Genomic DNA, 25,109 nt, shown 5'->3' on the forward strand with positions numbered 1-25,109 from the left:
CACTTGGTCATAGAAGGAGATCAGGTTCGTCAAGCAGGACCTACCTTTTATAAACCCATGCTGACTGGACCTGATTGCCTGGTTGCCTTGCAAGTGCCGCGTGATGACCCTCAAGATAATCTGCTCCATGAGCTTCCCTGGCACTGCTCAAAGAGTCTGAGTGAAGAGAGATCAGTCCAGTTGGTGGACGGTCACCGGTGGCACTCCCCAAGCCTGAGTACTGGGTCCAGTTTTCTTTTCTATTTTAATGGATTATCTGACTGAGAGGATCAAGTACACCCTCAGTACATTTGCAGATGATAACAAGTTAGGTGGGACAGTTGATATTCTTGTGGGTAGGAAAGGTTTGCAGAGGGACCTGGAAAGAGGGACCTGGATTGATGGACTGAGTCCAAACACATGACATTCAACAATGATTAAGTGCCAGCTCCTGCACTTGGATCATAACAACCTCATGCAGCAGCATAGGCTTGGGGAAGAGTGGCTGGAAAGCTGCCCAGCAGAAAAGCACCTGAGGATGTTGGTCAACAGCCAGCTGAACATGAGCACCCACCCCCTGTCAAGGGCATGGATACGGACATCTTCCAGTAGATCATTTGTGCTTATGAGGTCACTGTCAGCCGAACATCTGATAGGCCAGGAGCAGGCCCATGGCAGGTGAATGTTCCTCTGACGGCCAGTGGTGCCTGAGTAGCTGACAGGTCGCGAGCAAACATGGCCTGTGCCAGACGCTGTGAGGACCCTGGTGCCTGAGAAGCGAGTAGGCCAGGAATAAGCACATGACTTTTGTGGGTCTGGGGGAGCTTATGATGGCATGTCAGTGATGGCACCCCAAGCTTGATTACTCCTGCAATCCAACAGAAACCCCAGGCACCTGTCTACTGGTGCATCACACTTGTTCATAGGTGAGCAGGAAGCAAAGAGGTGTCTATGTGGTGCTCAGGTCAGTGGTGCCTGTGGAGCTGACAGACCAGCAGCAGGCCCACAGCTCTCGTAGGAGCTTGTGAGGTCACTGGTGCCTGAGAAGATGACAGGCAGGAAGGAGACCCATGCCTGGGGAATGGACGTGTGATGCCACTCTTGGCTGAGTAGGCAGTAGGCCAGGAGCAGGTGCATGGCTGTATAAGTTCTTGGGAGGTCACTGGAGCCTGACTACCTCCATGGCGAGTATGCATCAGCTGCACGGATATCAGAGAATCACAGAATCATAGAATGGTTTGGGTTGTAAGAACCCTAGTGACCATCTAGTCCACAACGCCCTGCTACATGCAGGGACACCTTCCATTAGGCAACATGTGCTTATGAGGTCATGGTCAGCTGAGGAGGTGATAGGCCAGGAGCAGGCCCCTGGCCTGTGAATGCCATCTGGATGCCAGTGGTGCCTGTGTAACTAACTGGCTGAGAGCAAACATGGCCTGTGCTAGATGCTGTGAGGACCCTGGTGCCTGAGAAGCCAGTAGGCCAGGAATAAGCACCTGGCTTGTGTGGGTCTGTGGGGAGCTCATTGGTGATCAATCAGCTGATAGGTCAGGGCAAGGCCCAGGGATTGTCCAGGTACCTGTGAGGTCACTGGTGCCTGAGGAGCTGGCAGGCCTGGAACAGGCCAAGAACTTGTGTAGGTGTTTGTGAGGTCATTGCTGTCTGAACACAGGCCAGGAGCAGGCCCATGGCAGGTGAGGATGCTATGGCATCACCTGGAGCTGGGTTGGACAGAATCATGAAATATCCCGCGCTGGAATGAATTGAAGATCAGTGAATCTAACTCCAGCTTCCAGACTAAAAAATAAACTAAATGTATCTAAAACACTATAAAAGATATAAATATATATAAAAACTATAAAATATATATTTTTATAAAATTTATATTTTTATTAGGTATGTACATTTATATATTATATAGAAATATAATATAATAATATGTAATATATAATATATGTAATATATACAATATAATATATATAATATAATGTAATATAATATAATATATATTTTATATAATATATACATTATAACAGATAATGTACAATATATAATACAATACAATATAATATAAAAATATATATTTTCTATATTTATATAAATATATATTTTTATTAAAAATATATTTGTATATATATAAAACTATGTGTATCTAAAAAATAAACTATATGTCTGAGAGCATTGTCCAAAGATTTACTGGACCCTGCCAGGCTTGGTGCTGCGAGGAGGCTGGGAGGCAGCGCAGGGCCAGGCCTGGGCACGGGGCCAGGAGGAAACCACCGCCTTCCTGCCCGGGCGCCATGTCACGTGGGCTGCGGTTTGTGCACCTGCAGTGGCAGGCAGGCTCCAGCTCCCGACCCGCCGCGGGGAATAACGGCCCCTGGGTGACACGCTGAGAGCCAGGGAGACGCCTGAGGCTCTGGGCTGCAGCTCTGCTGCCAGGGCAGGCCCTGGACCAGCTCTGGCTGCTGCCAGGACCCCACAGGAGGCTCCCTGGGGAGGGACGGGCCAGCCAGCGCTCCCGGCATGGGGCTCGGGCCCTGCCCAAGGGCCTTTCCCAGCTGCTGCTGCCAGCACAGCGGGGGCTGTAGCAGGGGCAGGGGCTGGGCCCTTCCCAGCCTGACACAGCCCCGCTGCAGGCCCAGCCCCGTGGATCCCATGGCGCAGGGACGGCCGGACAATCGCACCTTGGGTTCGTGGACGCTACAGCTCAGGAGATGCTCCGTGCTCCCGGTCCCCACAGCGGGCTGCAAGGGGTGTCAGACCCATCTGCCCCCACACCCAGCCCTACCCCACGATGATCTCCCACCGCAGTGACGTGAGACCCGCAGCGGAGCCGTCCCTCATATATGGTCATGAAGAGCGCTGGAGAAGTTCATTGGAGAGCTGGGCTGCGTCGGAGGGGAGATAAGTGCCGATAACGTCTAAAAAGGTGCCTGCTGCTTCGATTGGCTCCTCCTGCAGCTGGGACAGCATCTGCACAGATATATTGCTCCCTCATCACCCCCATTGCCTTGTGGGTCAGAGGAGCTTCAGCAGCAGGACCGTGCTGTGAGGGCAGGAGCCTCAGGATGGGGACAGAGGGACTCCTGTCCCCTTGGGTGCTGTGGCTGCTCCTCTGGGTGCAGCCTTGCAGAGGTAAGTGCTTTGTTCCACAGCCTGGGGCCAGCAGGCAGCAGCAGAGTCATTGGGACCCCCTCAGCAGCAGCGGGGTCATCAGGATCCCCCTGGGAGTGGGGTTGCTTTCCAGGCACCACTAAAATGAGAGGCAGAAGGTTCTCAGTCCCTCAGTCCTGTGCTTTAATCTGTGCCTGTCTGGGTGGGAGAGGGTAATCCATTTCCACAGCTCCCATGATTATGGCAGCCCATGCCTGGCTCCATTTCCAGACACCGTGTCCTTGTGTACCCTTTTGGGACCCCTTGTTCCCCAGCACTGTCCCTCCGGAGATGGAGAAGTCCCAGACAGTGACAGCAGTCCTCAGCGATCTTGTGGGCACAGCCTATGTCTGGGGTGTCCTGGAGGGGTTGTGTGCTGCTCCCTGCCCCTGGGATTTGGGGAAAGAGTGATCCCAGGAGGGCAGGTTGTGCCCCCCAGATGGAAGGGGACTGTGGCTTCTGCACCAGAGGTGACAGAGAGGTGTCCTTCCTGGGGGCCCTGGCCAAGCTTAGAGGCTGGGCTGACAGCAGGGATGAGGAGGGGACACAGGTTGGGGGGGAACCTTGTGAGTTTTTCTTTGTGCCCCCTGGGCAGACAGGAAGCCCCAGGGTTTTTGGTACATTTGGGAGGTGCCTGGGGCAGGTGGGACAGGGAGAAGTATGGGTCAAGGAACATGGGGCTGTTCAGGGGCTCCTGGGCTGGGGAGGAGTGGGAGCCCTGTGCAGGGCTGGGGGTGGTATGCAGGTGGGCATGGGCAGGGGCAGGGAGCCACTGGTGTGGGAGAAGGTGCTGAGGGCTGTGTGGCAGTGAATGGTGCAAGAGGGCTGAAGCTGGGCACCCCCAGCCCATTTCAGCCCATGGGGAGAGGAAAGACCCCCGCACCACCCCAGGGACAGGCCATGCAGGACAGGGCTCCCACCCTGGGGGCTGTGACTGTGCCTGATCCAGGGACAATCTCAGACCCGCAGTGTGGGGCTCGAAGCTCTCCTGACCCTTCCCCTGTTGGTGTTTGAAGGGGCTGCGGAGGTGAGGCTGGCGGATGGTGGCTGGCGCTGTGCTGGGAGAGTGGAGGTGAAACACCAGGGCCAGTGGGGGACCGTGTGCCATTACGACTGGGACATGTCCGATGCTGCAGTGGTTTGTAGGCAGCTGGGCTGTGGGGTTGCTCTTGAAGCTCCTGGGGATGCACACTTTGGGCAAGGATCTGGCCCCATTTGGATGGAGGAAGTTAAATGTAATGGCATGGAGACAGCCCTGTCTAACTGCTCGTATATAAGACGGGAGGTATCTTACTGCAATCACAGATGGGACGCTGGAGTGACATGTTCAGGTAAGGACTGAACTTGTTCCCTTCCTCTGGGACGAGGACACTTCTAAGGGACCTGGCTGTGACCTCAGGAAGCAACAAATGGACACCAGAACATGGCTCTGGGTGTCAAGTTGCACTCTGAGCTGGCTCTGTCACTGCTGGTGTCCCTTGTCCCTGGGGAAAGCCCAGTGGGAGCGCACCCAGCCTGGTCCTGAAGATGGAGCAGCCAACCCTAGGGAGGTGCCCGGGGCTGGGAGAGGAAAGCCCCCACCCTTCCCCATTGTGCTGGCTGGTTCCCACCTTTCTCCTCCCATTCACCCAGGCCCTGTCTGGCAGGCTGGTCCCTATGCCAGGGGAATCTAGAGCAACTCCCCCAGCCACCAGCAGCCTCAGGGAAGGGTGTGCAATGACCCAGGCCTTTTGGGTTGTACCCCCAGCAGACAAGAGAACCTCGGCCAAAGCAGGAGGGCTGTTCAGAGGGCAGGAGCACTGGGCTTAGGCAGAGGAGCAGGGTGGCAAGCAGCACCTTGTTCCTGTCCCAGGGTCACTCCATGAGAGCCAAACCCCGGAGACATGGCCCCTCCAGGCCATGCTGACCCACTGCCCAGCGTCTCCTGCCTGCCCTGTGCCCCAGGGGCTGTGCCAGCACCTCCTGGCTCTCCTTGGTGCCTGCCTTTGCACTGGGAGCTCATGTCAGCACAGGGCTGCTCTCTGCCTGCTCTCCGGCCCTCTGCCCAGCTGGTGGCTGGGGATGTGAATGCCCAGCACCACACTCTGTCCCTGCCTGAGGACCCCCTTTACCTGCTCCCCAGATGTGCCCCATCAAACAGCAGCTCCCCAAGAGCCCCAGTAGCCCCTGGGAACAGGGGGCTTTTCTGGCAGCTCCAAGGGGTTCCTCAGCCTGGCCTGAGCCCGGTGGGGCAGAGCAGGCTGCAGCAGCCCCCAGTGCCTGGTCCCATTTCCCTGGGCCCACGTGCTGCGGGTGCTGCAGTGCTGGGTCTGGGGCCGGGCAGCCCAGGGGCTCCGGGCAGCAGCAGTTTCCCTGAGCGGTGCCTGCGGCTGGGGGCTTGGGAGAGAGGGCAGCCCATGGGTGCTGGGCTGGTTTCTGAGGAGCAGCAGGGGGACCCTGACCTGTTTGTGCCATCAGCACCCCCTGAGAGCTGCTGGGCTGGCCGAGGGGCTCTGCATGTGGCCACCTTAGGGATGAGGTGGGAGGTGGGCAGGGAAGTGCCAGAGGGCTCTGGGAACTCACAGGTCTCCTCGGTTGCTCCAGGATTTGTCCGGTTGGTCAGAGGGGACAGCCCCTGCTCAGGAAGTGTGGAGGTCTATGAGAAGGACCAGTGGAAAGCTGTCTGTGACTCCCACTTTGGTGCCAAAGCTGCCGAGGTGGTCTGCAGGGAGCTGCAGTGTGGCACAGCCCTGTCCGTGCATGGGGCAGCTCACCTGGGAGAAGGGGCCGGTTCCATCTGGGACAGAGAGCTGCAGTGTGTGGGGAATGAACCCGTCCTCTCCTTCTGCCCCATGGGGGCCGCCAGGGACCAGCCCTGCACCCACGGCAATGGCACTCATGTCACCTGCACACGTAAGGACTCAGGGTGGGATGGTGCCCACTGGATCTGTGGTGGGGGCAGGGTGGGCACTGGGCTATACTGGGTGGGGGACAGTTGGGGGGAGGTGGTGGTCTGCAGCCCTAAAAGAGTGCTGCAGGAGGAGAAAGGCACGTTGTCCCTTTGGCCTCTCCTGCAGCTCCTGTGGGAGCAAGAGCACAAATGTGGCCTCTCTCACCCTCCTTTGTCCTCGAGTATACAGGGTTCAGGCTGGTGAACGGCAGCACAGTGTGTGCGGGCAGGGTGGAGGTCGAGGTGCTGGGGACGTGGGGGACCCTCTGTACCTCCCACTGGGACCTCTCGGACGCCCACGTTCTCTGTCGGCACCTCGGCTGTGGCTTTGCTGAGTCCATTCCTGGAGGAGGGCATTTTGGGAGAGGAACCGGCCCCGTCTGGAGAGACTCGTTCCACTGTGACGGGACTGAAGCCCACCTGGGGCAGTGCCCGGTGACTGCCCTGGGGGCCTCACAGTGCTCCCACGAGAACGCTGCTGCTGTCATTTGCTCAGGTGAGTGCTGGGCAGTGCTGCAAAGTCCATTTGCCCCTGGTGCGTGACACGGCCACCCAGAGCTGGGGACCCCATGGCAGCGCCTGGCTGAATTTCTGCTCTCACCAGGCCCGGCTCGCCCCATGTCCCTGCGGCTGGTGGGCGGAGGGAGCCGGTGCGACGGGCGCGTGGAGGTCTTCCAGCACGGGACGTGGGGCAGAGTCCTGGATGAGCAGTGGGACATGCAGGAGGCCAGCGTGGTGTGCCGGCAGCTGCAGTGCGGAGAGGCAGAGGCAGCCTACACCCCTGTGAGGGCCGAGCGAGGGCTGGGCCCCGTGGGGCTGCACGGGGTGCGGTGCACAGGGCACGAGGCTGACCTGAGCCTCTGCAACACCTCCCTGCCTGAGAGCCCACCGTCAGCCGGAATCATGGAGGACGTGGGGGCCGTGTGCCGGGGTGAGTGGTGCTGCACGTCCCCGAGGTGGGGGGTCGGGTGGGCAGCCAGCCCCTGACGGCCGGGGTTTCTCCCCGCTGCAGGGAGCCGGCTGGTCCGGCTTGCGGACGGGGCCGGGCGCTATGCCGGGAGAGTGGAGATCTACTACCAGGGGCACTGGGGCACAGTCTGCGACGACGCCTGGGACCTGGCCGATGCCACCGTCGTTTGCCGCCAGCTGGGCTGCGGAGGGGCCCTGGAGGCAGCCAGCTCCGCTCGGTTCGGGGAGGGCTCCGGGCAGATCTGGCTGGACGGCGTCAACTGCTCCGGGGCCGAAGCTGCTCTCTGGGACTGCCCTGCCGAGGCCTGGGGGCAGCACGACTGCAGGCACAAGGAGGACGCAGGAGTCGTCTGCTCAGGTCTGTGCTGGGAGTGGGGCTGGGAGCGGGGGCCTGGGAGGCCAGGGTGAGGGCAGAGCCAGTTAGGGCCAAGGCCATCAGTGGCTGACATCCAAGGACGTCCCTGGGGCCTTTCCTCCTTCCAGAGTTCATGGCCCTGAGGCTGGAGAACAGCGACGGCTGCTCCGGGCGCCTGCAGGTTTTCTACAACGGGACGTGGGGCAGCGTTTGCTCCAACTCGATGAATACGAAGACAGCGTCACTGGTGTGCAAGGAGCTGGGCTGTGGGAATGAAGGCTCCCTGGAAACAATTTCTAGTGATGCCAAGCTGTCTGGCACCGCGTGGCTGGATCATGTGGAGTGTGGGAAGAGCAACAGCTCCTTCTGGCAGTGTCCCTCTGCTCCCTGGCATCCGCAGTCGTGTGATGACCTCCGAGACGAGGCCCACATCACCTGCAATGGTAACTGCATGGGGACGTGCAAGCAAAGGTCATCCCTGCTCTCTCCTGCACGACCCCCAAAGCAGTCCCTTCAGCCCAACTTCTCTTTCCTTTGGGACATGGACAGAAAGGCCACAGGTGGCTGCATGCCCCAACTCCACGAGGTGCACAGGTAGGGAGCTGCCCGTGCATGTGCCCCCATCACCTGGCAGGGCTGTCCCAGCTGTCCCGGTGCAATGGGAGGTCGCTGCCTCCCCAGACAGGGAGAAGATCCGCACCGTGGGAGGCAAGGACGGCTGCTCGGGCAGAGTGGAGGTCTGGCACCGCGGCGCCTGGGGGACGCTGTGTGACAATGCCTGGGACATGCGGGACGCCGAGGTGGCGTGCAGGCAGCTGGGCTGTGGCCCCGCGGTCTATGCCCTGGGCCAGGCTGCTGCTGGAGAGGGGACGGGCCCCATCTGGCTGATGGAGTGCAGGGGAACGGAGCTGTCTCTGCAGGACTGCTGGGCCCAGCCAGAGGACAGCGGTGCCTGCCAGCATAAGGCAGATGCAGCTGTGCATTGCTCAGGTGAGCAGTGGGGCTGGGAGACATCTCTGGGGGCTTGGCAAGGAGCTGGCTTGGGCGTCTGCCCTGCTGGATCCTGGCATGGCCCCATTGCGGGCCCAAGCAAGGGTGTCCCTGCAGACTCGGAGGCTGGTGGTGGGTGGGGAGAAGCCTCTGTGGGGCTGGATGTCCCCGCACATCCCCTGGGCTGCCTGCACTGTCCTGTGAGTGGCCCAGAGCAGTGGTGCTGGGCCCTGTCCCTGCCACCCTGCCCAGCCCCGCAGGAGGGACAATTCAGGTGGCACATGTTGGGGCCTTCTGCCAGGGAGGCTGCCTGGTACCGCAGCCCCAGCCTCTCAGCCCGGCTCTCCTTCTGCTCCCCTGCAGCTGCACCCAGGACAGCAACACCCCCCCCACAAGCAAGTAAGTTGTTCTTCCCGCGGGGCTGAGTCTGCCCATGGCCAGGCTGTGACCCACAGCCAGGGGAAGGGGCTCCCTGCTGGGCTCTGAGACTCCCAGGAAATCGAGGGAGCTGGGGGAAGTCTTTGATGTACCCAGCAGGGTGGGAGCTGCCCCATCACCCAGCCCTGTCCCCCCAGCCCCTGCTGCCTTGTGTGGTCAGGAGTGGCGTGTCCTGCCCCCAACCTCTCCCAGGCCTGATGCTGCCCCTCCCATGTTCCTGCCCATGCAGATCCCCCCCGGGGCCCTCTGACCACCACCAGTGAGAGACTCTCGGTGCCTGTCATCATCTGCATTATCCTGGGGGCCCTCCTCTGCCTGCTCCTGGCCCTCCTGGCTGGGCAGGTGCGAAGTGCCAGGGCTCGGCGCAGAGGTGGGTCCTTCCCCAGTGGTCCTGGTGGGGAGATGCCTCCTGGCAGAGCTGGGTGTGCTGGGGATGTTGGTGAGGGGCACAGGCAGAGCTGTGTGCTGCCCCCTGCCCCATCTGCTGCCCCACGGATTGATAGACCATGCGGCTGCAGCAGGAGGGGTGGAGAGAGCCCAGACCCCGAGGACATGAGTCCTGGGTGAAGGAGAGAAATGTGAGAGGTGGGCTGAGGGAGACGGGGAGGATGCACTGCTGTCAGTGCTCTGGGCAGCACTGGCAGGAGGAGCGTGGGGCAGCAGGCTCCATCACTGTGGTTCCAGCCACCCCCCAACAGGGCACGGGCTGTGTTATTGACGCATGGGGCAGAGACGGAGCAGCTCCATGGGGAGGGGAAATGCGGAAACTGGTGCAGGGTCTGCACTGGGACGTGACCCAGAGACCAAAGGGGCACAAGGGCTGTCTCCAAAGGGATGGTGTGAGGCTGACGCTGCCCCAGACCATCTCCATGGGGATGCTGCCTTCCCTGGGGTTGTGGCCGCAGTGCCAACACAACACAGTGGGGCTGTGCTGTGGGGACAGCCCTGTGCTGGCCCAGGGAATGGGACTGGGGGAGCCCAGTGGGGTCCCGTCCCTCTCTGCCCATCCCCAGACCAGCCCTGCCAGACCAGCCCTGCCTCTGTCCCCAGGATCCTGGAGAGCTGGGGAGCCCTTCCCTGAGGCCGTGTACGAGGAGATCGCTTACAGCCTGGCATGGGAGAAGCAGCCGAGGTTCAGTCTCTCAGGTGGGTGCATGTCCCTGTGGGGGCACATCTGCAGGGCCCTTTCTCCCTGCCCCAGACCAGGGCTGTGCCCTGCAGCTCCTGCCCATGGTCCCTGAAATGCCGGGGCTTTCGTTTCTGTGGGAGAGCATCCAGGTGCTGGCCCCACAGAGGAGCTTCCTCCCCACCAGCTCTGCCCATCCCAGAGGGGACAGCCCCTCTCTGCCTGGCCCTGCACCCTGGGGACATCCAAGGGCTGAGTGAAGGGACTGTCCCAGGGCAGCTCTGGGAGCCCCTCTGAGAAGGGGCTGGTCCCAGAGGAGCTGGGGATCTCCTCCCCAAGCAGCCCCAGCTCTGTGGGTGCCCATCCCCAGAAGTGCTGACCGCAAGATGGGCCAGCAGGGCTCAGCCCACAGCACCCGCTGCAGCTCTCTGCAGGCTCCTTTTCAGAGGGGTCCCTGATCCAGCTGCAGCCCTACCCCAGGCAGAGCGAGGAGGAGGATGGTCTGGGGCCAGACCCAGGGATTGGAGGGGGAGGGGAGGGAAGGGCTCCATCTCTCCTCCCTGCAGATAGACAGACAGCTGTGCCGCTGAGTGCCATCATCAGAGCTGCAAGCGTGAAGGCTCTGCTGTGGCCCTGACACCAGCAGCGTGTCAGCCCTGTGTCCCTGCACACTCTCCCATCCTCTGCTCTGCAGGACGTCTCTTCTCACTGCCACCACCTGCCCTCTCCTTTCAGATGTCCCTGTCCTGCCCAGAGGTGACCCAGCAGATGGCTATGATGATGCTGGGGAGGTTTCTGACCCTGGGGAGGATCCTGTCCCTGGGCAGGGGGACTGGGATGCGCCCGGGATTCCAGAGGAGGGAGATGGGCTCAGGGATGCAGCCACAGGTGAGAGGGCAATGCAGCGCTGCCACTTCCTTGGTGCCAACCCCAGCGCCAGGCAAGTCCATGTTGTATCGAGAGCCTAATCTCCCAGCACGGGGAACCTGTCCTGGGAGATTTCCTGGGGGCTGGGAGAATGGGCCGAATGTCTCAGGGCTGGCGAGGAGGAGGAAGGTGATGTACAGCCCCAAAGCGCTCCCCACAGGACCAACCACAACCTGCCTTGATGCTTACAGGGGGAAGCCTGCACTCCCTGAGAAGTACTGGGGACCCTGGAGCTGAGGGACACACCTCGTCCCCCTTCCCAGGAAGCATGGGCTATGACGATGCTGAAGAGGTGTCTCTGGCATGTCCCCACGAGGACACCCAGGATGTGACACCGGAGTCCCATGCACAAGGGTCCCAGAGCCCCAGGCCAGCAGAGCCCAGCCCTGCCGAGCAGCTGGGTGCAGCCGGGAGGGAGGAGAGCTCAGTGCCACTGGGAGAGCCATGAGCACCAGGGAACGGTCTCCCTTTTCCAGCAGGCAGCAGACACACATGGGTATTTCCCCTCTTGGTATTCCCCTGATTTTATGCTGTGTGTTGGCAAATGTTTATATTAAAACCCTCTGGGGCTTTGCCCCAGACCCACTGCTTCCCTGTCCAGGTGTCGGGGCATCTCCCTGAGGCTGATGAAGGGGAGCAGAGCTCAGAAACACAGCGGTTGGGGAGGGTCACGTCTTAGGGACAGCAGGATCAGTGTCTGGCTGTGGGGCTGCCAGAGCCCCGGTCCCTGGACACTATTCCTACTGACAGAGACATTTCCGTCCTGCCAGCCATAGGCAGATTCCAGACAAAGTGGCTCTCTGTGAAGCCCCATGAGGCACTCACTGGCAGTGCCCTCATGGAGCCCAAGGATGCCTGCCCAGCATCCACAGGCAGAGATACCTCTCTTACAGGAGCTGAACGGGGAGAAAGGTTGGACCCTTGGGCAGGACTTGGCACCCAAACTGCCCTCCCAGCTCCTGCTGGTGGGTCCCCACAGCCCTCCAGCTCTTCCCCAGCAGGCTCCTCTGCTGCAGTCTGGGAGTTGCTTTTGGTAGTGGGATGGTGGGCTGGAACACCTATTGGAGCATCTATTTAATCCTTTTGGGTCCGCTGTCCTGGCTGTGTCCCATTGCATTGTCCTGCATACCCCCAACCTACATGTCGTGGGGGGGCAGCATGAGAGATGGAGAACCCATTGATATGGTTCAACAGTAAGTGAAACACTCATCCGTTAACAACACTGTTTTGGTCTCAAATGCAAAACTCAGCTGCATATGAGCTTCTCTAAGTAGAACCATAGAGATTCAAAGAGTTTCAAGGGGGAAATGAATCCTAGCACAGGAGCTAGCAGGACTCATCCAGAGAGCTTTAGCTATGACGGGGGAAGGGGATAAAGCAGGGATCACCAGAGAAGTGCCTGGGGGAACAATGCTGAAGCTGGGGGTGAGGCAGATGTCTCATCTGAAGTGCATCTACACCAATGAATGCAGCATGGGCAACAAACAGGAGGAGCTGGAAGCGACTGTGAGACAGGCTAACTCTGACCTAGCTGCTGTAATGAAGCATGGTGGGATCACTCCCACGACTGGAGTACTGTGATAGACGTCTACAAGCTCTTCAGAAGGGATTGACAAGGAAGAAAGGGTGGTGGTGTGGCTCTTTATATTAAAGAGTGTTTTGATGTTGAAGAGCTTGGGGTTGGGAATGGTAGAGTGTCAATGGATAAGAATGAGGGGAAAGGCCTGTAGGGGTGACATCTTGGTGGGGGTGTGTTATATGATTGTATGACCAGACTGGTAGATGAGGGAAGGGCTGTTGATGTAGTCTACTTAGACTTCAGCAACGTCTTTGACATGGTCTCGCACAGTATTCTCCTGGGGAAACTGGCTGCCCATGGCCTGGACAGGTATATTCTTCTCTAGGTAAAGAACTGGCTGGAGGGCTGTGCCCAGAGGGTTTTGATGAATGGAGTTAAGTCCAGCTGGCGTCCCGTTACAAGTGGCGCCCCCCAGGGTTTGGTACTGGGGCCTATCTTGTTTAATATCTTTATTGATGACCTAGATGAGGGGATTGAGTGTACCCTCTGTAAGTTTGCAGACGACACCAGGTTGGGAGGTAGTGTTGATATGCCTGAGGGTAGGTTGGCCCTTCAGAGGGATCGAGATAGTCTGAACTGCTTGGATGAGGCTAAAGGGGTGAGGTTTAACAAGGCCAAGCACCCGGTCCTGCACTTCGGCCACAACAACCCCATGCAACGCTATAGGCTTGGGACAGAGTGGCTGAAGACTGTGAAGAGAAAAGGTACCTGGGAGTGTTGATCAATGCTCGGCTGAACATGAGCTGGCAGTGTCCTCAGGTGGCCAAGAAGGCCAATAGTATCCTGGCCTGTATTAGAAATAGTGTAGCCAGCAGGAGCTGGGAGGTGATCATCCCCCTGTACTCAGCTGTGGTGAGGCCACACCTGGACTACTGTGTTCAGTTTTGGGCCACTCAACACGAAAAGGATATTGAGGCACTGGAGCGTGTCCAGAGAAGGTCAACAAAACTGGTGAGAGGTGTGGAGCACAAGTCCCATGAGGAGTGGCTGAGGGAGCTGGTATTGTTTAGTCTGGAGAAGAGGAGGCTCAGGGGAGACCTCATTGCACTCTACAACTTCCTGAAGGGAGGTTGTGATGAGGAGGGGGTCGGCCTCTTCTCTCAGATAACTAATGATAGGACTCGAGGAAATGGCCACAAGTTGCGCCTTGGGAGTTTTAGATCAGATATCAGGAAAAACTTTTTCTCTCAAAGAGTGGTCAGGCACTGGAACGGCCTGCCCAGGGAGGTGGTGGAGTCACCGACCCTGGCAGTGTTCAAGAGGCGCGTGCACGAGGTGCTACGAGGTATGATTTAGTATCTTAGGGGGTAGTATTGGTGATAGGAAGATGGTTGGACTAGATGATCTTGTAGGTTCTTTCCAACCCTGGGTTTTTATGATTCTATGACTCTGTGACTAACGGTAACAAGTAATGTGTTTGGGGTTTGACTTCAAGGTAGGAAATGAGGTTGGGGATTAGAGCAATGGATGCCTTTCAGGGTGAGAGAGAGCATTTAGGGTAGCACTAGATTTTCAGGTTACTAGTTAGAAATATTGCCAGGACATAACATGAAGATTTTCCCAGTGAGTGTTGAAGAAGCAGCAGCCTTACCTGAATCCCTCTTACCTCTTCCAAATCTTTCCTTACTGTTATCCAAGACCCTCTTCTCTCTCCCAGGTCTCCCACCGTTATACACCCAGCTTTCCTCTGGCCTCCCCAAATGTGTCACCCTCTTGGGGGCAGCTTTCTGATGGCCTTTATGACCTCAGAGGCTCTGCCTCCCTGCTTTTGGCCAGCCAGGGGCTGGGACAGAAGTGACTTCACAGCCAGCATCCACAGGGCTACAAGGAGCTGTTGTGCTCAGGAGGCCTCTTCCCAGCCCCCCGAGGAGCACCGGGTGCAGGGGATGCCCTGCACAATCCCTCAGGTACTCTACCTGCCAACCAGCTCATGCTTCAGAAGGCCTCCCACAAGTCCAGACTCACGTTTCTTCATGTAGCCTTTAGCAACTCCAGGGCATCCTGAAGGGAATGGCCAGCTCTATGTGGAAAAGTGAATCATGCACTGAATGTGCATTTTAGAGAAATGTTGAGACCTTTGAAGAAAATTATTTTAAAGGCTGAAAAAATAATTCAAGTAGTTCCACGGGGGACTGTACCCTCAAAAGTAAATGACCTTAAGAAACCGTCTGTCCTGAAAGAATTGATGGCAATCCTCGGGAATGGCTTATTGAATTGGGCTCACTCAGGTTCATCTAACCACATCCACTCCATAAGCATCTCATATGGACAAGGAAAACACATACTCTGTCTGTGTCTCTGCTGCTGTCACCTCCAGCCCGAAGTGCAGGAGCTGCAGCTCGCGTGTGTCTGCGAATGACAGGAGGAGGAACTCTGTAGGGAAGCTGCTGTTGGACATTTGCTGCCTCAGAGCATGGTTGGCTTTCAATGGTGTAAAAGACAAAGACAAGTTAGAGAGATTTCTCTGAGCAAAACCCAAACCTATATATTTTGTTTTATCAAAATCTCCTCAGCAAGAAAAACTGCTACTTCCCTTTGAGGAAGTTGTGCTCCTGCCTCAGGCTCTCAGTTTTACTTGCTAAGGGTTCAGAGGGACTAGACAGCTCCTCTGTGGGCTCAGCCGGAATCAGTACCGACCTACAGCATCTGCTAAAAAACACTAGGGATGGGTCTCAGGTGCCCACTGGCCAGAGTATCTCAGTATTTTAGGTGCTGAGCAGGACATCCAACAATACGTCGTGAAACAATGAAGTATGTAGGTTAAAGAGCGTGGAGGAAAATTGTGAGGTTCCTCACAGACCTACAGACCTCGTGAGTGTAATGCTGTAACAGCCTCATTGACTGACACAACCTGACAACTCCATTAGCATTCCCCTGACTGCTCTTCAGGGCAGGAAAGTGAAAGCAGAGACCTCAGACAGTGCCTTCCCTGCAGGTCACTCAGGAGTTGGCCTTCTCTTTCAAGAATCACCCCCCAAGTTTTCTTGTGGGTGCTGTGGAGTTGTGAGCTGCCTACACCAGGCAGCAGCCTCTGGACACCAGCAGGACCCTGCCCTGCCCTGCCCTGCCCTGCCCTGCCCTGCCCTGCTGGGGGGCTCCTTCCACCCACAGCTTCTCCCCGCAGCACCCTGGGCAGCTCCCTGGGCAGGCTGAGTGCTGAGCCTGGCAGGCGGCAGAGGCCCTGCCCCGGCACACAGCCCCTGGGGCACAGCAGGGCCCTGCTCTGCACCACAGCCCCGGGCACCCCTGCCTGCACCCCGGCTGCACAGCCTGCAGCTGGCCCCTCTAGAAGGAACCCTCATGTCCTGTCCCTCTGACAGCTTAGGCAGGTAATCCCCGCTCTGGAACTTGTCATTCTCCTCTTATCTTAGGAACTCTTAAGTGTCCTCCTGAAAGATCCCAGAGGCTGTGGGATTTGCTAGCAAATCTGGAGATGGCACCAGGAACAACAGCTGCGTTGCCCTGCAGCCAGAGACTTACCCTGTTCACGGCTGGGAAGATTTCTCCAACACTGAGTACTCAGCATCCCCCCCCCCCACACTGCCTTTAACATCTCCCTCCCTTCTCTCAGCCACCCTTGTCCCCTGCAGGCAGTGCCCCCAGCCCTGCTGCGCTGTGCAGAGGAGCTGCTCCTGGGCAGAGCTGTCTCTCTGCAGCGCTGCCCGCTTGCCAGGAGCTCCCCTTGGGCCCAGGAGCCCGGCCCAGCTCAGCAGCACAGGGAGCTCTTGACAAGTCCCTGGGCCTCCAGGGGAATCGACTCTGAAACTGACTGATGCAATCACTGTTCTTCCTTCTGTGAGCTAGAGAGAGACACCTACTTCCAGTGCTATCTTTCCTCCTAGTTCAAAGAAAGAGTTCGTTATGGGAATCATCTTTTCCTGTCCTGTTAGAGAGGACCCCCAGAAATTGCCAGGCAGGTGCATCCCATCTCTTCCAAACTCTTGCTGTTATGCAAGGGGAAGAAACACTTTCACAGCAAGTGAAATCTTTCTGTCTACACCAACTGCATCACCAATTGTTGGCCTGCAGGCTCACACAGTCACAGATTCTCCTCATCGTTCTCCTTTTTTTCTGTTCAGAAGATGGGGTGTTGGATGGTGGGGGTTGCAGGGGGGTGGGGGAGGAAGAGTGGGAGGTGGTCGGAGAGGTAGAGAAGGGGGAAGCAGACCTCGCCAGTCACACTGATTGATGATAGCATGGGATATGGAGCAAATGTTTTTTCCAGTGAGGTTATCTGATCAGGGACATTGTCAGCTCTGAAACCAAGCGAAAGGGGTAATGCCACCAATGTAAGGGCATGTCCTATGAGGACAACCTGTGGACACTTGGGTTGTCTAGTCTGGAGAAAAGAAGGCTGAGGAATGACCTCATTGCTCTCAACAATTTTCTGAGGAGGGGAAGAGAAGAGGTTAGGTGCCAATTTCTTCGCCCTTGTAACCGATGACAGGACTTGCGGGAATGGCACATAGCTGCACCAGGGGAGGTTCAGACAGGGCATTAGGAAAAAAATCTGTACTGTGAAGGTGGTCAAACACTGGAACAGGCTCCCTAGCTTGATGCCTGCTTGATGCCCCAGGTCTGCCAGCGTTCAAAAGGCTTTGGAAATTGCCCTCAGGATGCTGTAACTTTTGTTTAGCCCTGAAGAGGTCAGGCAGTTGGACTAGATGATCTTTGAAGGTCCCTTCCAACTGAACTATTCCGTTCTGTTCTCTTCTGCTCTGTTCCATTCCGTTCCATTCCGTTCCATTCCGCTCTGCTCTGCTCTACTCTACTCTACTCTACTCTACTCTACTCTACTCTACTCTACGTGTACTCACTACACACGTGGGTAGGCCCCATTTATGTATTGGAAGACCACAATAATGCCTCCTGGAGTCTTCTCTTCTTCAAGATAAGCAATCCCAACTATCTCAGCCTCTCTTCAAAGGAGGTGCTTTTGGTGTGCATGGCATGCATTTAGAAGTGGGGTGGTGGGCTGCAGGGGGTGCTGCATGGTGTGGAACATCTATTTGATCACTTTGGGTCACCAGTCCTAGCTGTGCCCCATCACAATATCCTGCTCACCATCAACACACATGTTTGAGGGGTGGGCAGTATGAGAAACAGAAGCCCTTGATCCTGTGCAGACATGGTTCAGGAATAACTGAAACACTGGTCTGTTATCAACACTGTTTTGGTCTTAAATTCAAAACACAGCTCCATACGAGCTGCTCTGAAATAGAATCATAGAATCATGAAATGTTTTGGATTGGTAAGGACCGTTAAAGATCAACCGCCCTACCCACCATGGTGTTCCACTAAACCAGGATGCCCAAAGCCCCATCCAACCTGGTTTTGAACACTTTCAGAAATGGGGCACCAACCCCAACTTTAATGGGCAACCTGTTCCAAGGTCTCATCTCCTTCAGAGAATTTCTTCCTAATCTAATGATCTTCCTAATCTTCCAAATCTAATTTAAATCCACCCTCTTTTAGTTTAAAACGATGACCCCTTGTCCTATCACTACATTCCCTGATAAAGTGTCCCACCTCAGCTTTCCTGTAGCCCCCCTTTAGGTACTGGAAGGTTGCTGTAAGGTCTCCCCAGAGCCTTCCCTTTTCCAGCCTGAAAACAAAAGCAAACAAACAAACAACTACAACAACAAAAACAATTCTCCCAGCTTCTTTTAATAGAAGACATGCTTCAGCCCTCTGACCATTTTTGTGACCCTCCTGTAGACCTGCTCGACTAAGTCCATGTGTCTATTGTGCTGCGGGCCCCAGAGCTCAATGCAAGACTCCAGGCGGAGTCTGAAAAGGGCAGAGTAGAGGGGCACAATCACCTCTTTCAACCTGCTGGCAGTAGTGTTGGTGCTGCCACCTCCATGAAGATGCTGGGGGCAAGTAGTGGTGGGGGATCTGTGCGGCACAGTGCCCTGAAGACAGGGAGGGACAAATGAATGCACAGATAGATGCAGGATGTGACTGCTCTTGCTACACCAGGAAGGGAGGGCAGGATCTGGCTGGTGTTTGATGAGGCCACTGGTGTGGAGATGTCAAAACCAGAAAAGAAGTTAAGATCCCCTCACAAACCTGAAGAAAGCTGGATGCACCATGACTGTTCCTAAACCCTCTCAAATCCGGTTACCCTCTGCACTAAAACACCTCCACACTTACCACACAGAAAACACAAGGAGGTCCAGGAGGTTCCTAAAGCACCTTGCAGATAACTTTTTGGTGCAGATGCTAAGGGAGCCAACTAGGAAAAGTGCCCTCCTAGATCTGTTGCTGGAGAACAGAGAGGGCCTTGCGTGGGCTGCGGGAATTGGCAGCTGTCTCAGTCATAGTAACCATGAAGCATTTGAGTTTAAAATTTTTGGTGACAGGAGGAAAACTGCCACCAAAACTTCAGCCCTGGATATGGGGAGAGCAGACTTCAGGCTGCTCAGGGAACTAGTTAGCAAGGTCCCCTGGGAAACTGCTTTTGAAGATGTTGGAGTCCATCAGTGCTGGTCAATCTTTAAGCACTGCCTCCTAAAAGCACAGGATCAGGCAATTCCAAAATATCAGAAGTCAAGCAGGCGGGACAGAAGACCAACTTGGCTGACCAGGGATCTTCTGGAGCTTAGGCATAAAAAGGAAGTGCTACTGGAAGCAGGGTCGGGTAATGTGGAAGAACTACAGAGATGCTCTTAGCATTTGTAGGGAGAAAATTTGTGCTGCCAAAGCCCAATTAGACTTGAAGCTGGCCAGGTCGGTGGGAGGCAATAAAAATGTTTTTTGTTTTTTTTTTTTCTTGTTTGTTTGTTTTTTTTGTTTTTTTTTGTTTTTTTTTTAATATGTGAATAGAAAAATGAGGACCAGAGAAAACATAGGTCCGCTATTTGATGGGGAAGGTCACCTCACAGACAAGGACACAGGCAAAGCAGAGACGTTTAATGCTTTCTTTGCCTCCATCTTCAACACCGATGATGGGCTTTGGGACCCCAGCTGCCCTGAGCTGGATGACCGTGATGGTGGGAATGATAAACTCCCAAACAACCCTGAACGTGTGCGGGATTTGCTGCTCCACCTGGATCCATACAAGTCCATGGGTCCGGATGGGATTCATCCCAGGGTGCTCAGAGAGCTGGCTGGCATCATCGCAGGACCTCCCTCAATTATTTTTCAATGGTCTTGGGAATCTGGAGAGGTCCCAGTAGACTGGAAGCTGGTAAATGTTTTTCCAGTTTTCAGGAAGGGCAAGAAAGGAGACCCTAGCAACTACAGGCCTGTCAGTCTCACGTCAGTGCCTGGTAAAATTATGGAGATTATCCTTTAAGTTATTGAAGCGCACCTGGGGGACAATGCAGTCATTGGTCCCAGCCAACATGGGTTCACGAGGGGTAGGTCCTGCCTAACAAATTTGATTTCTTTCTATGATAAGATCACCCATCTACTTGTTCAAGGGAAACCAGCCGATGTGGTGTTTTTGGATTTCAGTAAAGCTTTTGACACAGTTTCCCATAGCATTCTACTGGACAAAATGTCCAGCATACAGCTAAACAAAACATCACATGATGGGTGAACAATTGGCTGACGGGCAGGGCTCAAAGTGTTGTGGTAAATGGGTCCGCATCAGGCTGGCGGCTGGTCACTAGTGTGGTTCCCCAAGGTTCCATTTTAGGCCCAGTTCTCTTAAATGTTTTTATAAATGATCTGGATGTAGAACTAGATTGTGTTTTGAGCAAATTTGGTGACGATACTAAACTTGGAGGAGTTTAGTTTACTTGGAGCTGCGACAGGAGAGGTTCAGGCTGGGTGCCAGGAAGAGGTTCTTCACTGAGAGAGTTGTCGCGCACTGGAACAGGCTCCCCAGGGACGTAGTCACGGCACCAAGCCTGTCGAAGTTTAAGAAGTGTTTGGACTGTGCTCTTAGTCATATGGTCTGAATTTTGGGGTAGACCTGTGTGGAGCCAGGAGTTGGACTCGATCAGCCTTATGGATCCCTTCTAACTCGGGATATTCTATGATTCTATGATTTTCCTCTGTGAGGCAATTTCCAGCTCAAGGCAGCTCCCATCTGATCTCTCACGATCCCTCTGCTAACGTGGCTGGACAGTCCTGGTGCCCTGCTCATGCTCCCCACGGGGCTCCAGGCTGGATGGGGTCTCTGCTAATCCCCGTCTTTGGTGGGAGGTGGCAGGTGTGTGAAGGGACAGTGGTGCATTTCCTAGGACAGTAGATGCCTAAGGGTGGTATGAATCTCTTTCCAGCCTCCCTTCACTGTATTTGCTCAGTGTCCAGTGCCTCCCCCACAACTTCAAAGTCCTCATTTCCCTGCAGTCACCTGGGTTTAGCCCTTTCCTTTTGGGTGACTCCACCTTGGGTGATCTCTCACATCATAGGGCTCTGGTCACTGCCTGACCCAGGCACTTTCTGTCCTTGGAGATGCTCCAGGCTCTCCAGGCATCTCCAGACTCCCCTCCTTTAGGACATCCTCTGCATGTCACATGTGGGACAGCCAGTGTAGGTAATGCAGTGACCATTCACCGTCTACCCCATCACTGCCCGCTTATACATTAGTCTTAGATCTAGCCCTCAGTCTCAATCAGGTTACAATGGGACATTGTGGTGGACTTGTCAGTACTAGGTGAAAGGTTGGACTGGATGATCTTAGAGGTCTTTTCCAGCCAGAATGATTCTATGATTCCATGGTTCTCTGATTCAGCTTTTTGCTTCTGAAGCCATGGAGCAACAGGCCCTTTTGGGGAGCAGTTGCTCAGGCCTGTTCTTGGCACCAACTCTGGAAGAATAGCCCAGGCTTTAGCCACTGCTCTGGGGAAAACCCATTTTATCAGAGACACAATGAGAAAGTCAGCTGTGATACAGCATGAGATGCAATCTGATATGGGCTCCAAAAGAGACAAAGCAAATTCATTCCTAAGCAGAAGTGAGCTGAAAATAAACATCTAGGTAATAACATAATAACCACAAATAACAATAATGTAAATGAAAGCAATAGTAATAATGATAATGACAACAGTAAAGGTGATGCTACTACTAATGCTGATAATAACAATTAAAGAAAACAGTAAAAAACACACACCAAAAACACAACCAAAGCCAAAATAAAGGACTGGGAAACCCCTGATGTTATTTGTGGAGAAGGATAGAAAGCTGATCATTATTGAAAAACAACAGTGACACCAGTTTCTTAATTGCTTCCTTCAGTTCCTTGTTCCTCATGCTGTAGATGAGGGGGTTTGCAGCTGGAGGCACCACCGAGTACAGAACAGCCAGTGAAAGATTCAGGGACTGAGAAGAGATGGAGGGGGGCTTCAGGTAGGTGAATATGCCAGTGCTGATGAACAGCATGACCACAGCCAGGTGAGGGAGGCATGTGGAAAAGGCTTTGTGCCGTCCATGCTCTGAGGGGATCCTCAGCACAGCCCTGAAGATCTCCACGTAGGACAGCACAATGAAAACAAAACACCCAAATGCTACACAGACACCCCCTACAAGAATCCCAACTTCCTTGACATAGGTATCTGAGCAGGAGAGCTTGAGGATCTGGGGAATTTCACAGAAGAACTGGTCCAGGGCATTGCCTTGGCAGAGGGGAAGGGAAAAGGTATTGGCAGTGTGCAGCACAGCATAGAGAAAAGTACTGCCCCAGGCAGCTGCTGCCATGTTGACACAAGTTCTGCTGTCCATTATTGTCCCATAGTGCAGGGGTTTGCAGATGGCAATGTAGCGGTCATAGGCCATGATAGTGAGAAGATGTAATTCTGCTGAGATTAAAAAGAAAAAGAAAAAAACCTGAGCAGCACATCCTGAGTAAGAAATGACTCTGGTGCCCCACAGGGAATTGGCCATGGCTTTGGGGACAGTGGTGGTAATAGTGCCCAGGTCGAGGAGGGCGAGGTTGAGGAGGAAGAAGTACATGGGGGTGTGGAGGCGGTGGTCACAGGCTAAGGCTGTGAGGATGAGGCCGTTGCCCAGGAGGGCAGCCAGGTAGATGGCCAGGAAGAGCCGGAAGTGCAGGAGCTGCAGCTCGCGTGTGTCTGCGAATGGCAGGAGGAGGAACTCGTTGGGGAAGGTGCTGTTGGACATTTGCTGCCTCTGCTGCAAGGGTCTGTGCAAGGAGAAAATGAAGGTAGACTTCACTAAGTCAAACCTACTCCATTTGTCACAGAATACCCCCAAACACTGCCTCTCTCTTTTCAGAAAAAAAAAAAAAAAAAAAAAAAAACAACAACAACAACAAAAAAACACTTTGTGCAGCTCCCTTTTCCTGGAGCTCTGATTGCTTTAAGTCTGGGGCTGCCAGTAGAGCAGGGACTCTGCTCTGGACTTCAGAGGAGGCTGTCATGCCCTACAGAAGCTAGAAAATAGGATCATGGCGTGATCTCAGATGTAAGTCCACTAATGATAGCAAAGATCTTTTCAGTATTGTCACTGCCAGTTCACTTGACTACTGAAAAGGGCTGCGGGGATTTTGTTTTATTCATTTTCTTCTAGCTGTCCCACCACACCTGAGGAGTGTTTGAGTTATGTAGAAATCCTTGGCATTTCTGCTGCATGTGAAGTGAAATCTTGTGGGTCCTGAGATGGACTGTCCCTTAGTGCAGAGGGCAGACAGCCAGCCTATCCATCAGTCCCGGTCTCAGGTTACCTGTGCAGGTGGCTCTTTGAGGTGGAGGATGATCACCCCCAGATGTTCCCCTGAGGAGAACCTGGACACTGCTGAGAGCAGAGGAATCCAGTCTGAAAGTGCGAATCAACAACTCCCCGCCCCATGTCGGTGTACCTGAGGAGGACCTCAGCTCTCCCCTTCCAGCCAAAGACACAGAGGGCTCATTGCAGATGCCCACAGACACCATCCAGCAGCAGCATTTGCATCACCTTAGCAGTGAGCTGTCTTCTGCATCGGGCTCCTAGATAGCAAAGCTGCCTTGGGGGAGCTGTGCCCTTGTGGACGGCAGCCTGCAGCCCAGCAGGACGACCCGGGGAAAGAGAGAGATGTCCTGAAGATGGGGTGTCCTGCAGGGAGGGCCAGCTCATTGCCAGCCCCACACACTGCAGGGCCCAGACCCCACAGGGTTTAGCTGGGACAAAGACGGCAAGGAGAGATGGGGAAATATGGTGAAATGCCCCAGTGTTCCTGCCAAGGGAGGCAGGACAGGGACAGACAGATGGCACTGGGGCATTCCTCCTCCCTGCAGTTGGTCTGCCACTAGTTCTGAAACCCACTGGCCTTGAGGGCAGAGTCTGTGCTGGGTGGCAGAGGAGAGCAGGGGCTTGCTGCAGAGAAGGTGCCTGCACTGCAGGCCTGGCAGGGAGTGCCTGAAACCCCCCTCCTTTGCTGTTTCAGGCAGCAGCTCCCTCTCCCTCCCTGCCCAGGTCTCTGCTGCCTGGTACTGTCCCTGCTGGGAGATGCTTCCCTGTCCAAAACATGTCCTCCCTGCCATTGCTCACGGACCTCTTCCCACCCACCGTGTACTCAGTGCTGCACTGCAGACACGTCTTGTCCCGTGCCACAACTCAGGGACACCTCCATGTTACAAAGTGCTAACCAGAATATTGGACAAAACCTAATGAGGCTGGAAAGGTAAAGTGGCTTATCTGTAAATCAAGGAGAACTAATCTGATGCACCCAGACTTATTCACCTCTCAGTGAAACAGATTTAGAGTCACAGTGAGTTCCCATCTCACTCCTAACCTTGCAAGGAAGAGGAGAAATCTCAATTCACAGGCTCTTTCCTTTCCAGGTAAACCCTTCCATTTCTTCCCCTATCAAGCAACTTCCTCTGAGAAGTTGTTTAGGCTACGAGTTTGGGCTCTGAGAAGCCCTGAGCCATGTGGCAGTCTTTGGGCAGTAGCAGGACCCTGTCCTGCCCTGCCAGGGGTGGTCCTTCCACCCACAGCTTCTCCCCGCATCTCCCTGGGCAGCTCCCCAGGCAGGCTGAGTGCTGAGCCTGGCAGGTGGCAGAGGCCCTGCCCCGGCACACTGCCCTTGGGCCACAGCAGGGACCCTGCTCTGCACCACAGCCCTGGGCACGCCTGTCTGCACCCCAGCTGAACAGCCTGCAGCCAGCCCTATGAAAAAGAACCCTCATGTCCTGGCCTCTGATGGTGAAGCAGAAAAACACTGACCTGGGGCAGGTTCTTCTCCTCCAGACTGGAAAAGTTGTAGGAGCACTCCTGACATATCCCGTAAACTGGCGGATATGCCAGCTTCAGGAGATCCCTGCAGGTACTGCATCTGCCTTACACTTACATGGAGACTTGTATAAAGTTTCTGCCCCTACATGGACTTGTATAAAGTACACTGAAAATTTCTCAAACAAGGAGCGCTAAGTTGTCTTCTCATTTCAAAAAGCCTTTAAGAACTCTGTCCTCCCCGTCTCCTGCAGGCAGTGCCCCCAGCCCTGCTGCGCTGTGCAGGGGAGTTGCTCCTGGGCAGAGCTGTCTCTCTGCAGCGCTGCCCGCTTGCCAGGAGCTCCCCTTGGGCCCAGGAGCCCGGCCCAGCTCAGCAGCACAGGGAGCTCTTCACAAGTCCCTGGGCCTCCAGGGGAATCAACTTTGAAACAGACTGAAGCAATCCCTGATGTTCCCTCCCACAGCTGGGGAGATGCACTTACTTACTTCCAGCAGTGCCATTTCTCCTATCAGGAGAAGTTTCATCAAAGAATCACCT

The 25,109-nt window shown here is 55.2% G+C and overlaps 2 protein-coding genes across 3 annotated transcripts; one reads left to right on the forward strand and one right to left on the reverse strand.

Annotated features, from left to right (window-relative positions):
* Window positions 1-3,034: 3,034 nt before the first annotated feature.
* LOC136788440 (antigen WC1.1-like) lies at window positions 3,035-11,382 on the forward strand. 2 transcript variants are annotated; one of them, XM_066986985.1, is made up of 14 exons: window positions 3,035-3,117; window positions 4,152-4,466; window positions 5,719-6,027; window positions 6,255-6,560; window positions 6,669-6,995; window positions 7,077-7,391; window positions 7,517-7,831; window positions 7,938-7,982; window positions 8,070-8,378; window positions 8,742-8,777; window positions 9,046-9,186; window positions 9,867-9,962; window positions 10,678-10,830; window positions 11,061-11,382. In XM_066986985.1, exons 1-14 carry the CDS (start codon window positions 3,051-3,053, stop codon window positions 11,315-11,317), a joined length of 2,991 nt encoding a protein of 996 aa, XP_066843086.1. In that variant the 5' UTR covers window positions 3,035-3,050; the 3' UTR covers window positions 11,318-11,382. The 2 variants fall into 2 exon arrangements, with proteins under 2 accessions (XP_066843086.1, XP_066843085.1); XM_066986984.1 differs by lacking the exon at window positions 3,035-3,117 and having other exon boundaries at window positions 4,390-6,027.
* A 10,180-nt stretch (window positions 11,383-21,562) lies between these two features.
* On the reverse strand, window positions 21,563-22,522 carry LOC136788443 (olfactory receptor 14C36-like). Its single transcript, XM_066986989.1, has one exon. The coding sequence runs from the start codon at window positions 22,520-22,522 to the stop codon at window positions 21,563-21,565; it is 960 nt and encodes a 319-aa protein (XP_066843090.1).
* Between the last annotated feature and the right edge of the window lie 2,587 nt (window positions 22,523-25,109).

This window comes from Anser cygnoides, chromosome 37, assembly GCF_040182565.1.
Source record: "Anser cygnoides isolate HZ-2024a breed goose chromosome 37, Taihu_goose_T2T_genome, whole genome shotgun sequence".
NCBI classification, from domain to species: domain Eukaryota; kingdom Metazoa; phylum Chordata; class Aves; order Anseriformes; family Anatidae; genus Anser; species Anser cygnoides.

What these genes read in the sequence shown, in the direction of transcription:
- LOC136788440 (XM_066986984.1), top strand. Translation starts at nt 5,019, where the DNA reads ATGGCCCCTCCAGGCCATGCTGACCCACTGCCCAGCGTCTCCTGCCTG. An exon ending in CAACTCCACGAGGTGCACAG is followed by an intron (nt 7,983 to 8,069) that starts GTAGGGAGCTGC and finishes CTGCCTCCCCAG; the next exon opens with ACAGGGAGAAGATCCGCACC. An exon ending in TGCCAGGGCTCGGCGCAGAG is followed by an intron (nt 9,187 to 9,866) that starts GTGGGTCCTTCC and finishes CTCTGTCCCCAG; the next exon opens with GATCCTGGAGAGCTGGGGAG.
- LOC136788443 (XM_066986989.1), bottom strand. Translation starts at nt 22,522, where the DNA reads ATGTCCAACAGCACCTTCCCCAACGAGTTCCTCCTCCTGCCATTCGCA.